We start from the raw sequence: 12,891 nt of genomic DNA on the forward strand, positions 1-12,891 counted from the left end.
CCATGATGCTGCACATGTGATCCATTATGACACCAGCCATTGGATGGTTTGACAGTTTGGTTGAGAGCACAACCAATGGGAGTGTTACATTCCTGGCATGTGCCGGAAATGTAACTTTTTTTGAAATGGTTCAATGGATGGGTTTACTTCCGCTTTAATTTCTATGTTGAGGGCCCCGTTGTTCTGTCAATTTCTCCAACCCATCAGAAACTCCAACCATGTCACTTCCGTTTTATTTAAAACCTTAGTAATTGGAGATTTTAGTGAATTGGTAGTTGGACACAACAGCGCCAACCGAATACAGTTCGGTACAGGAAGACTGAGCTGTTTTGACAGCACAGCGGCTAACGAGGACAGAGTTGTCGCCACCTCGGAGGCGGCCATTTTGACGGCTAATATCGGAGCAAGAACCTCCACTCATAATATCCCGCACCGGACTTTATTTGGTTGCCGGTGTTGTGTTCAACCACCAATTCGTCAAAAACTCCAATTACTGCTGGTTTCAAGAAACCGGAAGTTAAGTGGTTGGATATTCTGACTGGTTGGAGAATTTGACAGGACACCGGATCTGAAGTGCCTGGGGTCCCCCAAGTTCTAAATCAGACACTGACTGATCCTATCATAACCATGAGGAGGAGAACCAAGATGATGATGAAATATGCTATGTGGCATTTGTAGTGGCTCCTTGCATACTTAGTATGTATAGAAAAAAGAAACGGGACTTTAAAAAAGGCGCCAACGCAATTGTTATAAAATTATCCAAAATTGGATCCTATGGTCTACTGGTATCCCCGCGGATTATCCTGTTGCTGCAAGAGCTAAGCCCCCTTTGTGGCCTACTAGAATATTTAATGAGCACCCCAGGCGAGAGCCTCCCAGATGATCCATAGGCACTTCTGTACATTTGACCTGTATAATTTAATATAACAATAATGTATTTCTGATGTATTAATATATGTCCAGATTTGGTGTATATACCTCTTTGACTTATGTATTGTTTTCTATCTTAAGTGATTTATCATGCAGTATTCCTAAAGTCTCCTGAGGAAGCCAGTGATTGGCGAAATATGTCGAGCTGAAGTTAATGCATATGTATAGCCACATGTATATACTCTGTGATGGTTTTATATGAAATTGTTATTTTTAAACATATATTTAGAATAACATTTTTGATCTCTTTTTAACAATTGTGTCGGCACTTTTAAAATCCCGTTCCATTCTCTATACATACTTCTCGAATTTCTTTGAAGGGATGTGGTGCCCTTGAGTCTCAGACACCAGGTAATTCTACATCTTGTCCATATATCCTTAGAATATCAGCTGACACATGAGTGGATTTGGACCTTCTGAATTCTCCATCTCACTAATAAAACACCAATGAATGACTCTCTATGAACTGAGCACATTCCAATAATCGATCATCGAAGAATTATGATAATTTAAAAAAAGAAAAGTCAAAACAGATATATTGTAGAACTTTTATGTTTACTTTATTTAAAAAACAAGAATAACGATCACACAATAAAACGAAGACTAAACCTAAATCGAACATTGCCTAAAGTAAAAATCTGGGGGTGAAAAAAGGAAAAGAGATGTTTTTTATAATTGAGGAACAAAAAGGTTAGCGTTGAAACTTGCACATGGAATTAGGGTGGAGGGAAGTGTATAGATAGAATCGTTGGCACATTAATGGACTTAAGTAAGAATTTTGTAAGAAATACTTTGATGTATATATGTCACGATGAGCATCGCGTTCTTTCTTCCCTTTTTTTTTTGTGTATTGTTATTTTTTTTTGTATAAGTGTAAATCTCAATAAAAGAATTATTAAAGAGAAAAAAAAAAATCTAAATTATATAAAATATATTTTAAAAGTATTCATTTGATCATTGGCTAAATAAAGCAGAACATACAACAGTGACGAGCAACAACCAACACATTCAAAAATCTGTGAAAATATTTGGATTGGGTGCTATAGATTAATGCATTTTTACAGGTATTCTTTGTACATCTAGTAGACTAGATACATACACACATTTTGAAGTAGAAAACAAACATTAGCATGTCCTGTATTACTGAAAAACTAGATCAGAAACAGCTTATGGAACAACTTGTTCTCCATTTGTTATATGCCATCTGGCCACTTGAATTGAAGTACAATGGTAGGATTTGCTTGCTAGATCACTAGAAAATAGGTCCCAATCACTGAGGAGTAGCAATTCTAACATCTCAAAACACAGGTGTCTTTTTCAGAAAAAGAGATTAAAATTTTTTTTTTAAAGGCCAAAAAGTTTCCAGTGTTAAATGGTCAATCAACCAAAATTGAGATTCAGCATTTGGTAGATGGAGTTAAACTGCCGAAAATCTTATAAATCCCCAAAGGTAGTGATGTGTCTGGCCTTGAGTTCCTGGATCTTCACACATACCATGGTCATCAATAGGAGTTTCCACATATTTGAGGTCAAAATTGACTATATCAGATGGCCAGTCCATCTCACTGTTTAGTAGGTGGGGATGCACCTAATCATTTCTTATATCTGAGTGAGATCTTTGGAATTGAGGTCCCGGGTCTACACAACTGTCAAAAACTTTACAAGGCATCTCCAAGGCCAACATTTACAACCTCAGTTGGTCAATCAATCCAAAACATAGTATTCATGGTTTGGTAGATGTTGAAGAGTTAAACTACGCAACAATTTCTTATCTCTCAAAAAGTGGTGAAGGATCTGGCCTTGAAGTCCTGGTTCTTCGCACATACCATGGTCATCACCATGAGCCCAAGATCATAATTTATGATATCAGATGGCCAGTCCATCAAAAACTGATTCTCATTGTTTAGTCAATACTGGTACTGATGCACCTAATTTCCTACATCTTGAAGATGGTGTGATCTTTGGAATGGAGGTCCTGGGTCTACACTTCTGTCAAAGACATTACCAGACATCTCCAAGGTCAAAATTTACAATCTCAGATGGCCAATCAATCCAAACATGCTATTCATGGTTTGGTAGATGCTGAAGAGTTAAACTACACAACAATTTCTTATCTCTCAAAAAGTGGTTCAGGATCTGGCCTTGAAGTCCTGGTTCTTCACACATACCATGGTCATCATTGGGAGTTTCCACATACTTGAGGTCAAAATTTACTACATTAGATGGCCAGTCCATCTCACTGTTTAGTAGGTGGTGAGGCTGATGAACCTAATAATTTCCCATATCTTGAAGATGGTGAGAACTTTGGAAATTGGGTCCTGTATCTACACACCTGTCAAAGACTTCACAAGGCATCTCCAAGGCCAACATTTACAACCTCAGATGGCCAATCAATCCAAACATGATATTTATGATTTGGTAGATGCTGAAGCATTAAACTACTCAATTTCTTATCTCTCAAAAAGTGGTGAAGGATTTGGCCTTGAAGTCTTGGGTCTTCACACATACCATGGTCATCACCATACATTTCCATGAGCCCAAGATCATAATTTATGATATCAGATGGCCAGTCCATCAAAAACTGATTCTCATTGTTTAGTCAATACTGGTACTGATGCACCTACTTTCCTATATCTTGAAGATGGTGTGATCTTTGGAATGAAGGTGCTGGGTCTACACCTCTGTCAAAGACATTACGAGACATCTCCAAGGTCAAAATTTACAATCTCAAGATCTGGCGTTTAAAGTATTGGGTCTTCACACCTACCATGGTCATCACAATATATTTCCAAGATCCTAAGGTCATTGTTTTTTACATCAAATTGCCAGTCTATTGGTAGGTACTGATGCACCTAATTTCCTATATTTTGAAGAGGGTGAGATCTTTGGAATGGAGGGTCTAACACACCGGACACAACGAGGCAACTCCATGGCCAAGATTCACGTCACCCAAATAGATTTTTGTTTACTTTATTTTAGATAATACGGTATGCAACAGAGGAATGGGGACACATCAACACTAGAACATTTTAGAAGAGAAGAGCGTTAAGAGTCAGGAACACAGATGAAGGCACAGTGATGAGTCTCTGGGTCGTCCTCTATCCCTCAGACACGGTGAGGGCTACTGGATGTTCCATTTGTACGGACCGGACATTTCAATATAATAAAGGCCATCATTCGTTAACAACATCAGTGTGTGTATTTTCTCTGATGTCTAAGCAGGTTTCCTTTTTGCGTGAAACATTTCTCGCACTTAGAACACTTAAAAGGATGCTCACGAGTGTGAATTCTCTGGTGCGTATTAAGCACCGTTTTCTGAGTGAAACCTTTCCCACACTCTGGACAGCAATAAGGACGTTCTCCTGTGTGCATTCTTTGGTGTATAATAAGTTTTCCTTTCTCTGAAAAACTCTTCCCGCACTCTTTGCAGGAAAAAGGATGCGCGCCGGTGTGAGTTATCTGATGTAACAGAAGGTGCCTTTTGAATATGAAAGTTTTCCCACACTCTTTACATAAAAAAGGACGTTCTCCTGTGTGAATTCTTTGGTGATTTACAAGGTTTCCTTTCTGCGTGAAACCCTTTCCGCAATCTGAACACGAATAAGGACGTTCCCCCGTGTGACTTCTCTCGTGTGTACGAAGGTATACTTTTTTATTGAAACGTTTCCCGCACACTGGACATGGGAAAGGATAGTCGCCCGTGTGAATTCTCTGGTGTATAATAAGTGAGGTTTTATCTGCGAATTTCTTCTCACACTCTGAACATGAAAAAAAATTCTCACCGGTGTGTTTTCTCTGATGTCTAAGAAGGCTTCCTTTCATCGTGAAACGTTTCTCGCACTCTGAACACGCAAAAGGGTGCTCTCCAGTGTGAAGTCTCTGATGATTTAGAAGCTTTTCTTTTCCAGTGAAACATTTCCCGCAATCCGAGCACGAAAAAGGACGTTCACCTGTGTGAACTCTCTGGTGGGTCCGAAGATGTGATTTTTGAGTGAAGCATTTCCCGCACTGAGAACATGGAAATGGGCGCTCGCCTGTGTGACTTCTCTGGTGTATAACAAGTCCTGTTCTCTCGACAAAGGTTTTCCCGCACTGTGAACACGAAAATGGGCGCTCACCCGTGTGAAGTCTCTGGTGTCTATAAAGGTCTCCTTTGTGAATGAAACATTTCCCGCACTCCGAACATGGATAAGGACGCTCACCGTTGTGATTTCTCCTCTGTGGTTTTTTCTCAGGTAAAGATTTTCCACTCTCTAAAAATGAAAAGGCCACACTGGTGTGAGATCTTAGATTTATAGGGTGTTCAGATTGTATCTTAAAATATTTCTATGTCCCCGATATGACAATGGACTCTTACCTTTGGGAACACCATCATGGCTTAAAGAAGAATCCTTGGAACTGGATGCATCTGTATTCCGAGCACTGGAATTTGCTCCTGGGGAACTCTGTGCAGTGTCATTATCTTCCGCATCTGAGGAAAAATCAGGATCTCCCTCCAAAGCATCCTGGAGATAGGATCCATCTGTGATGGGAATCAATTTTTAAAGAAATCATTTCAGGTATTTGTCATGTTTTGCCGTCAGAAGTTACATTTATTGATTCACAGCTTAATGAAGCTCTAAGATGCAATTGGGTAAAATGTGAATATAAGGCAGATGAACAATGTACAATACACCCAAGCTGACCCTAGAACACAGGGATAATAGTGTTTGTGCAATTATGACCTTGTTATATTGAGGAATAGAGATGGACCTTTCATATGGTGTACAGTATCTCCTCCTCATTTGTGGGGAACATGACATTATATTGAGGAATGGAGATGGACCTTTTATATGGTGTACAGTATCTCCTCCTCATTTGTTGGGAACATGACATTATATTGGAGGAATGGAGATGGACCTTTCATATGGTGTATAGCATCTCCTCATTTGTTGGGAACATGACATTATATTGAGGAATGGAGATGGACCTTTCATATGGTGTACAGTATCTCCTCCTCATTTGTTGGGAACATGACGTTATATTGAGGAATGGAGATGGACCTTTCATATGGTGTACAGTATCTCCTCCTCATTTGTTGGGAACATGACATTATATTGTGGAATGGAGATGGACCTTTCATATGGTGTACAGTATCTCCTCCTCATTTGTTGGGAATATGATGTTATATTGAGGAATGGAGATGGACCTTTCATATGGTGTATAGCATCTCCTCATTTGTTGGGAACATGACGTTATATTGAGGAATGGAGATGGACCTTTCATATGGTGTACAGTATCTCCTCCTCATTTGTTGGGAACATGACGTTATATTGAGGAATGGAGATGGACCTTTCATATGGTGTACAGTATCTCCTCCTCATTTGTTGGGAACATGACATTATATTGAGGAATGGAGATGGACCTTTCATATGGTGTACAGTATCTCCTCCTCATTTGTTGGGAACATGACGTTATATTGAGGAATGGAGATGGACCTTTCATATGGTGTACAGTATCTCCTCCTCATTTGTTGGGAATATGATGTTATATTGAGGAATGGAGATGGACCTTTCATATGGTGTACAGTATCTCCTCCTCATTTGTTGGGAACATGACGTTATATTGAGGAATGGAGATGGACCTTTCATATGGTGTACAGTATCTCCTCCTCATTTGTTGGAAACATGACGTTAGATTGAGGAATGGAGAAGGCTCTATTCTACGGTGTACAGCATCTTTATAGACCAGATACCTCCTAAATATAGAGCCATTTATCCAACTGTCCATCCAGAGCCTCTGGTTTATAGACCAGATACATCCTAAATATCAAAACATTTTTTCAAAAAACTGTATACAGTTGTTTCAGCCTCTTTGGCCATCATCAGTGCATCGTATCTTTCGTGATGATATGAAGGTCTGCTCATTTTCCAGAATGTTTGGTCACAACTTTCATAAAAGGAAAAATAAAAAAAATGTCAACAGTCTGAGTGAAATGTTTATTATTTACCTTTTCCAATTTCTAGAGAAGAGTCCTCCTGTTTGGTGTCATCCTCCTCCATAGATTGATCACCCACCACAAAAGTCATTGTTTCTAATTCTTCATCTTCTTCCTCCTCTTTAACCTCAACTTTGATACAAATAAGGTCATCAACCTAATACCAAAAAAAAAAAGATAGAAAATAACATGTGAAATGTAATCACTAATGAGAACAGACTTCATGGAAAAAAAATGTAATTGCATAAAGCTTACAGTCTCTTGAGTGCTATACACTGAGTCCACCTACCTGATGATGGTGAGGGATGGTGTGATCTTCCTGTGTGGAATCCCGGGAATACAGAGGACGGGGACATCTCTCTGGTGGGTTCCCATTACTGGATCCATCTGTAGGAAACACACACACTGACTGAATACATTGTTTTTGTGTGTTTATCAGATGATGGGGGATCTAGGTGGACCCTCCGTACTGCTCTCTCCTTTACAATAAAGTCTCCTCTTACCTGGTGATGTGAGGGGCGGCTGATTCTCCATCATGACGTCCTTGTAGAGATCCTTGTGTCCTTCTAAATACTCCCACTCCTCCATGGAGAAATAGACAGTGACATCCTGACACCTTATAGGAACCTGACACACACAATGATACAGTCACCATCCAGACACATCCCTTGTCTGTTACTGGATAATGTCCCAGAATTCCCGGCACCGCTCACCTCTCCTGTGAGAAGCTTATATCTTGACTTTCAAGACCTGAACAGAGTTTCTTCACAGTATTTCAGCAATAAGATGGCCCCTCCAATATACAGAGTTCTCCTCCTATATCCTGTTTTGTATGAAAAGAGAAGATCACTGGAGGCAAATTGCACCCATTTAGATTTACAGCAACACGGCAGATGGGGCTAGTAAACTAATATTGTCAACCTTAAGCCAGCTCCAGTAAAATAATAAAAACACTTTTTGGCTCATGATCTGCACAGCCTCAAAAGAACATTAACCACTTCCTGCCCGCCGTATAGTAAAATAACGGCGGGCGGGATGCGCTCTCGTTCTGGGACAACGTCATATGACGGCGTGGCGATTGCAGCCACGCTGTGTTCCTAGGATGCGGCGCTACCCCGATCTTGTTAAAGAGGAGTTCCCATTTTAAAAAAAGAAAAAATTTAAAGTCAGCAGCTACAAATACTGCAGCTGCTGACTTTTAATTGGACACTTACCTGTCCCAGGGTCCAACGATGCGGGGGATCGAAGCCCCGCTTGTCTCCCCCTCCGTTCGGCGGCGCCGGCATTGCAACTGTGGGCACCGGGCTGTGGCTTCACAGCCGGGCACCCACTGCGCATGCGCGAGCGACGCGTCGTGATTGGCCGCTCAGTCACCTGGGACCTGTAATGGGTCCCAAATGATTGACAAGAGGGAGGGAGCAGAGCTGAGCCCTTCCTGTGCCGAGGGGAAGTGATGTCACCAGCCCAGGCACTGAAAGAGGCAGACTACGAGGGACCCCCTAGCAACAGGCATTCAGAGGTGAGTAAAAAAAAAAAAAAAAATTCCAAATTTTTTTTTTAGGCACATTCATGTATTTTTTTTTTTTTGAGTGGAACACCACTTTAAGGAGCCGAGGACGCGGCTCTTTACCCATGTGATTGGCTGCGTCCAATCACAGCTGGTCACATGTAAACAAGGAAGTGCCGTTTATCGGCTCTACCAGCCTCGCACTGACAGAATGTGTGGAGAGGAGAGGCGATCAGCTGCATCTCCTTGCAGGGGAGATCTGTACAGGCAATCAGGGCACTGATCATCAGTACCCCGATTACAGTAAAGCCCCAGCAGTGCCCATCAGTGACACCAAGCAGTGCCCATTAGTGATGTCAGTCAGTGCCCATTAGTGGTGCCAGTCAGTGCCCATTAGTGCCCATCAGTGCCACCTATTAGTGCCCATCATTGCGGCATATTAGTGCCTCTTCATCAGTGCCACCTAATGGGGCAGCACAGTGGTGTAGTGGTTAGCACTCTCACCTAGCAGCAATAGGGTCGCTGGTTCAGGACACCATCTGCCTGGAGTTTGCATGTTCTCCCTGTGCCTGCGTGGGTTTCCTCCGGGTACTCCGATTTCCTCCCACACTCCAAAAGACATGCTGATAGGTTAATTAGACCCTGTTTCAGTTTCAGTTTTTGTTGTTTATTGTTGTTTCAGTTTCTTTGGTCTCAATCCACCCAGCGCACTTTTTTTTTTTTTTCACTTTTTTAGTTTTAGTATGTATCTGAGGCTCATTATTAATGAATGAACTTAGTCATTTTTCATTTTTTTATTTTATTTACTTATTTTATTTTTATTTTTTAAATCTGTTATTTTTCAGTTTTTACAGGCATCCTTTTTTGGGCCCCCTGTAGCCAATTACAGGGCTGAGTTCGACTTCCATCCCCAATTGCCTGACGGCGCCCATTTTGTGTCCCAGGAGCTTGACGCGGTATGTCTGGGATATGGTTGCGGGGGGAGGCGTGGGGTTCTGGCCAGACAGGATTATGATCTCCCTGTTGTTCAATCGTTGATCTGTGCCATGATATTTCTACTGTTTTTGTGACAGATTTCTTTTTTAGTGTCACTATTTATCTTTCTACTATATTCTATTCCCCTGATGAAGCCAATATTTTGGCGAAACTAGTAGGGATGAATTGACCTGCTACTACCTCTCAACATCACTGGTGTCGGTCAATAGATAAATTGTATAGTGCTCCTTTTGTATTTTGTTTATAAAAAAATTTTTTTGTATGAATTGATTTTAAAACTGCACACTATTAAAGATTTGATATTTTTTATTAATATTGATTGTGTTAAAATTATCTTTGGCACCGCTATAATCCCTCCCTCCTTGTTCTGTTACTTATAATTTATTTAGGGATGAGGTGCCGTATCTATTAGGACATTCCAACCACCATCTTTTTGTTAAGTAGACCCTGTTGAAAAAATTGGCCAATTATGTGTATATTGTATGTGTATGTGTTTGTAAGCATGTTGGGACCCCATGGGGTAGAGGACCGCGCTATACTGCAGATGGACACCGGCGGCAAAAAGCGTCCTGAGGCGATTCAGTTCGCATAGGTAGCGCTATACAAGTCACTCATTCATTCATAATCAGTGCCTTTTAGTGCCGCCTTATCAGTGCTGCCCATCAGTGCCCACCAGTGCCACCTATTGGTGTGACATATTAGTGCCCATCAGTGCCGCCTCATCAGCGCACATCAGTGAAGGAGAAAAGGAGAAAAATTACTTATTTACAAAATTTACGGACAGAAACTAAGAAAAACTTTTCTTATTATTTATTTATTTTTTAAATTTTTGGTCATTTTCATTTTTTTTTTTAGGAAAAAATAAAAAACCCAGTGGTATCATCACGAATACGCATGCCCACAGCGACTAGCTAACCGAGACGTGGTTCCGTGACTGGCGGTACAAGGGAATAAAGGGGAACTTAGACTGAGCAAGTAAGACTGGCTGTGGTACTTTCACAGCCCGCACTACCTTTGGCCGCCACTAGAGGGAGACTCCACTCCAATCCAGCTGGCTGACCCCACCCAGATCTTACATACAATCTGGTTGCACGCTAAGGGTTGGGGAGCAGTCTAGCAATTACTACACGCTTCTACGGTTCCTCCAGCTATCCTGCAAGCTAGAACCCCGGTGTTAATCACTCTTCCCACTGTCCACACAACAAATGATAGCCTGCCACCACCCAACAGTTTGTTCGCAGACTGGTCTGCTGGGCCACCACACACACAGATCTCCGTCTGGGTGATCTGTCTATCAAAGTGCCCCGACAAGGGGGAGGGGCTATATGTGACGGCGCGCAGCGGGGAACACACAGCTATTGAAATGAAAGCTGTGATGTTCCCGGCGCTGTAATCAAACAGGCGGCGGCAGCTCTCCTCTCCCTGCACTGGCTGCAATGGGGACACTGGCTGGCTGCATCTGACGGTCACTGGTGAGGCTGCATTGATCTCTTGTATCATGTCCACAGTCTCTGACTCTCTGACCATGTCCCCAGTCTCTGACCATCTCCTGTACTATGTCTGCAGTCTCTGACCATCTCCTGTACCATGTCTGCAGTCTCTGACCATCTCTTGTATCATGTCCTCAGTCTCTGACCATCTCTTGTATCATGTCCTCAGTCTCTGACCATCTCCTGTACCATGTCTGCAGTCTCTGACCATCTCTTGTATCATGTCCTCAGTCTCTGACCATCTCCTGTACCATGTCCCCAGTCTCTGACCATCTCCTGTACCATGTCCTCAGTCTCTGACCATCTCCTGTACCATGTCTGCAGTCTCTGACCATCTCCTGTACCATGTCTGCAGACTCTGACCATCTCCTGTACCATGTCTGCAGTCTCTGACCATCTCCTGTACCATGTCTGCAGTCTCTGACCATCTCCTGTACCATGTCTGCAGTCTCTGACCATCTCCTGTACCATGTCCTCAGTCTCTGACCATCTCCTGTACCATGTCCTCAGTCTCTGACCATCTTCTGTACCATGTCCTCAGTCTCTGACCATCTCCTGTATAAAAATATTTTTAAAAAGAGTCACTTTCGGTATCGGTTTTCGGGATCAAGAAAGATTTATTTTCGGTATCGGTTTCGGCCTCAAAAAAAACATTCGGTGCATCCCTAATTTTATCACCTCTGCGGTTTTTATTTTTTGTGCTATAAACAAACAAAAAGAGCGACAATGTATATATATTTTTTACTTTAGCTATCATAAATATCCCAATTAAAAAAAAAAAACACATTGTTCATCAGTTTAGGCCAATATGTATTCTTCCAATATATATATATATATATATATATATATATATATATATATATATATATATATATATATATATATATATATATATATATATATATATATATATATATATATATATATATATATATATATTTTTTTTTTTTTTTTTACCAAAAATATGTAGAATACTTATTGGCCTAAACTGATGAATAATGTTTTTTTTTTTTTACCAAAATCTCAATAAGCGTATATTGATTGGTTTGCGCAAAAGTTATAGCGTCTACAAAATAGGGGATAGATTTATGGCATTTTTATTATCATTTTTTTTTTTTACTAGTAATGGTGGTGATCTGTGATTTTTAGTGGGACTGCGACACATTGCGGCGGGCAGATCGGACACTTTTGACACTTTTTTTGGGATCAGTGACATTTATACTAAAAATAGCCACTGATTACTGTATAAATGTTACTGCCAGGGAAGGGGTTAACACTAGGGGGCGAACAAGGGGTTAAGTGTTCCCTACAGAGGTGTTTCTGTGGGGGGGGGGAGGGGACTGACTGGGGGAGGAGAGAGATCGCTGTTCCTGATCACTGGGAACAGCAGATCTCTCTCTACTCCCCTGACAGAATGGGGATCTGTGAGTTTACATACACAGATCACCGTTCTGGCTCTCTGTGAAGCGATCGCGGGCAGCCGGTGGACATCCGCTCTAGCGTTGCGCCGCAGGCGTGCGTTCCCCCCCCTATCGCTCTTAAAGCGGCCGACGTACACCTACGGCGATTCGCCCAGGAGAGCCAACCTGCCGCAGTATAATGATGGCGGCTGGTCGGCAAACGGTTGAATACCACCAAAATAAAGCTCTATTTGTGTAAAAAAAAAAAAAAAATGATAAAAATATAATTTGGGTACAGTGTAGTATGACCGCGCAATTGTCATTCAAAGTGCGACAGCGCTGAAATCTGAAAATTGGCCTGGGCAGGAAGGGGGTGAAAGTGCCCGGTAGGCAAGTGGTTAACCGATTGTTGTAAACTGCTGATGGCTATCATAAAGGAGGATCCCTGATAACCTGAGACCTGTCAAGGGGGCAATTTTTTTAATGATTAACTGAGGACCCAAAAAAAAAAAATCAGTAAGACCCCTTTCACACTGGGGCGGTTTGCAGGCGTTATTGCGCTAAAAATAGCGCCTGCAAACCGCCCCAAAA

General features: G+C 41.5%; 1 protein-coding gene across 1 annotated transcript in view; it reads right to left on the reverse strand.

Annotated features, from left to right (window-relative positions):
* Window positions 1-12,891, reverse strand: part of LOC141106764 (uncharacterized) — a 114,927-nt gene that overhangs the window by 49,949 nt on the left and 52,087 nt on the right. Inside the window, exons 13-17 of the mRNA XM_073597691.1 lie at window positions 7,411-7,534; window positions 7,197-7,294; window positions 6,920-7,064; window positions 5,288-5,452; window positions 4,125-5,183 (exon numbers count right to left, since the gene is read on the reverse strand). Coding sequence (XP_073453792.1) covers window positions 4,125-5,183; window positions 5,288-5,452; window positions 6,920-7,064; window positions 7,197-7,294; window positions 7,411-7,534 — 1,591 coding nt within the window. The remainder of the gene's footprint in view (window positions 1-4,124; window positions 5,184-5,287; window positions 5,453-6,919; window positions 7,065-7,196; window positions 7,295-7,410; window positions 7,535-12,891) is intronic.

Source organism: Aquarana catesbeiana, linkage group LG08 (assembly GCF_042186555.1).
Source record: "Aquarana catesbeiana isolate 2022-GZ linkage group LG08, ASM4218655v1, whole genome shotgun sequence".
Taxonomy (NCBI): Eukaryota; Metazoa; Chordata; class Amphibia; order Anura; family Ranidae; genus Aquarana; species Aquarana catesbeiana.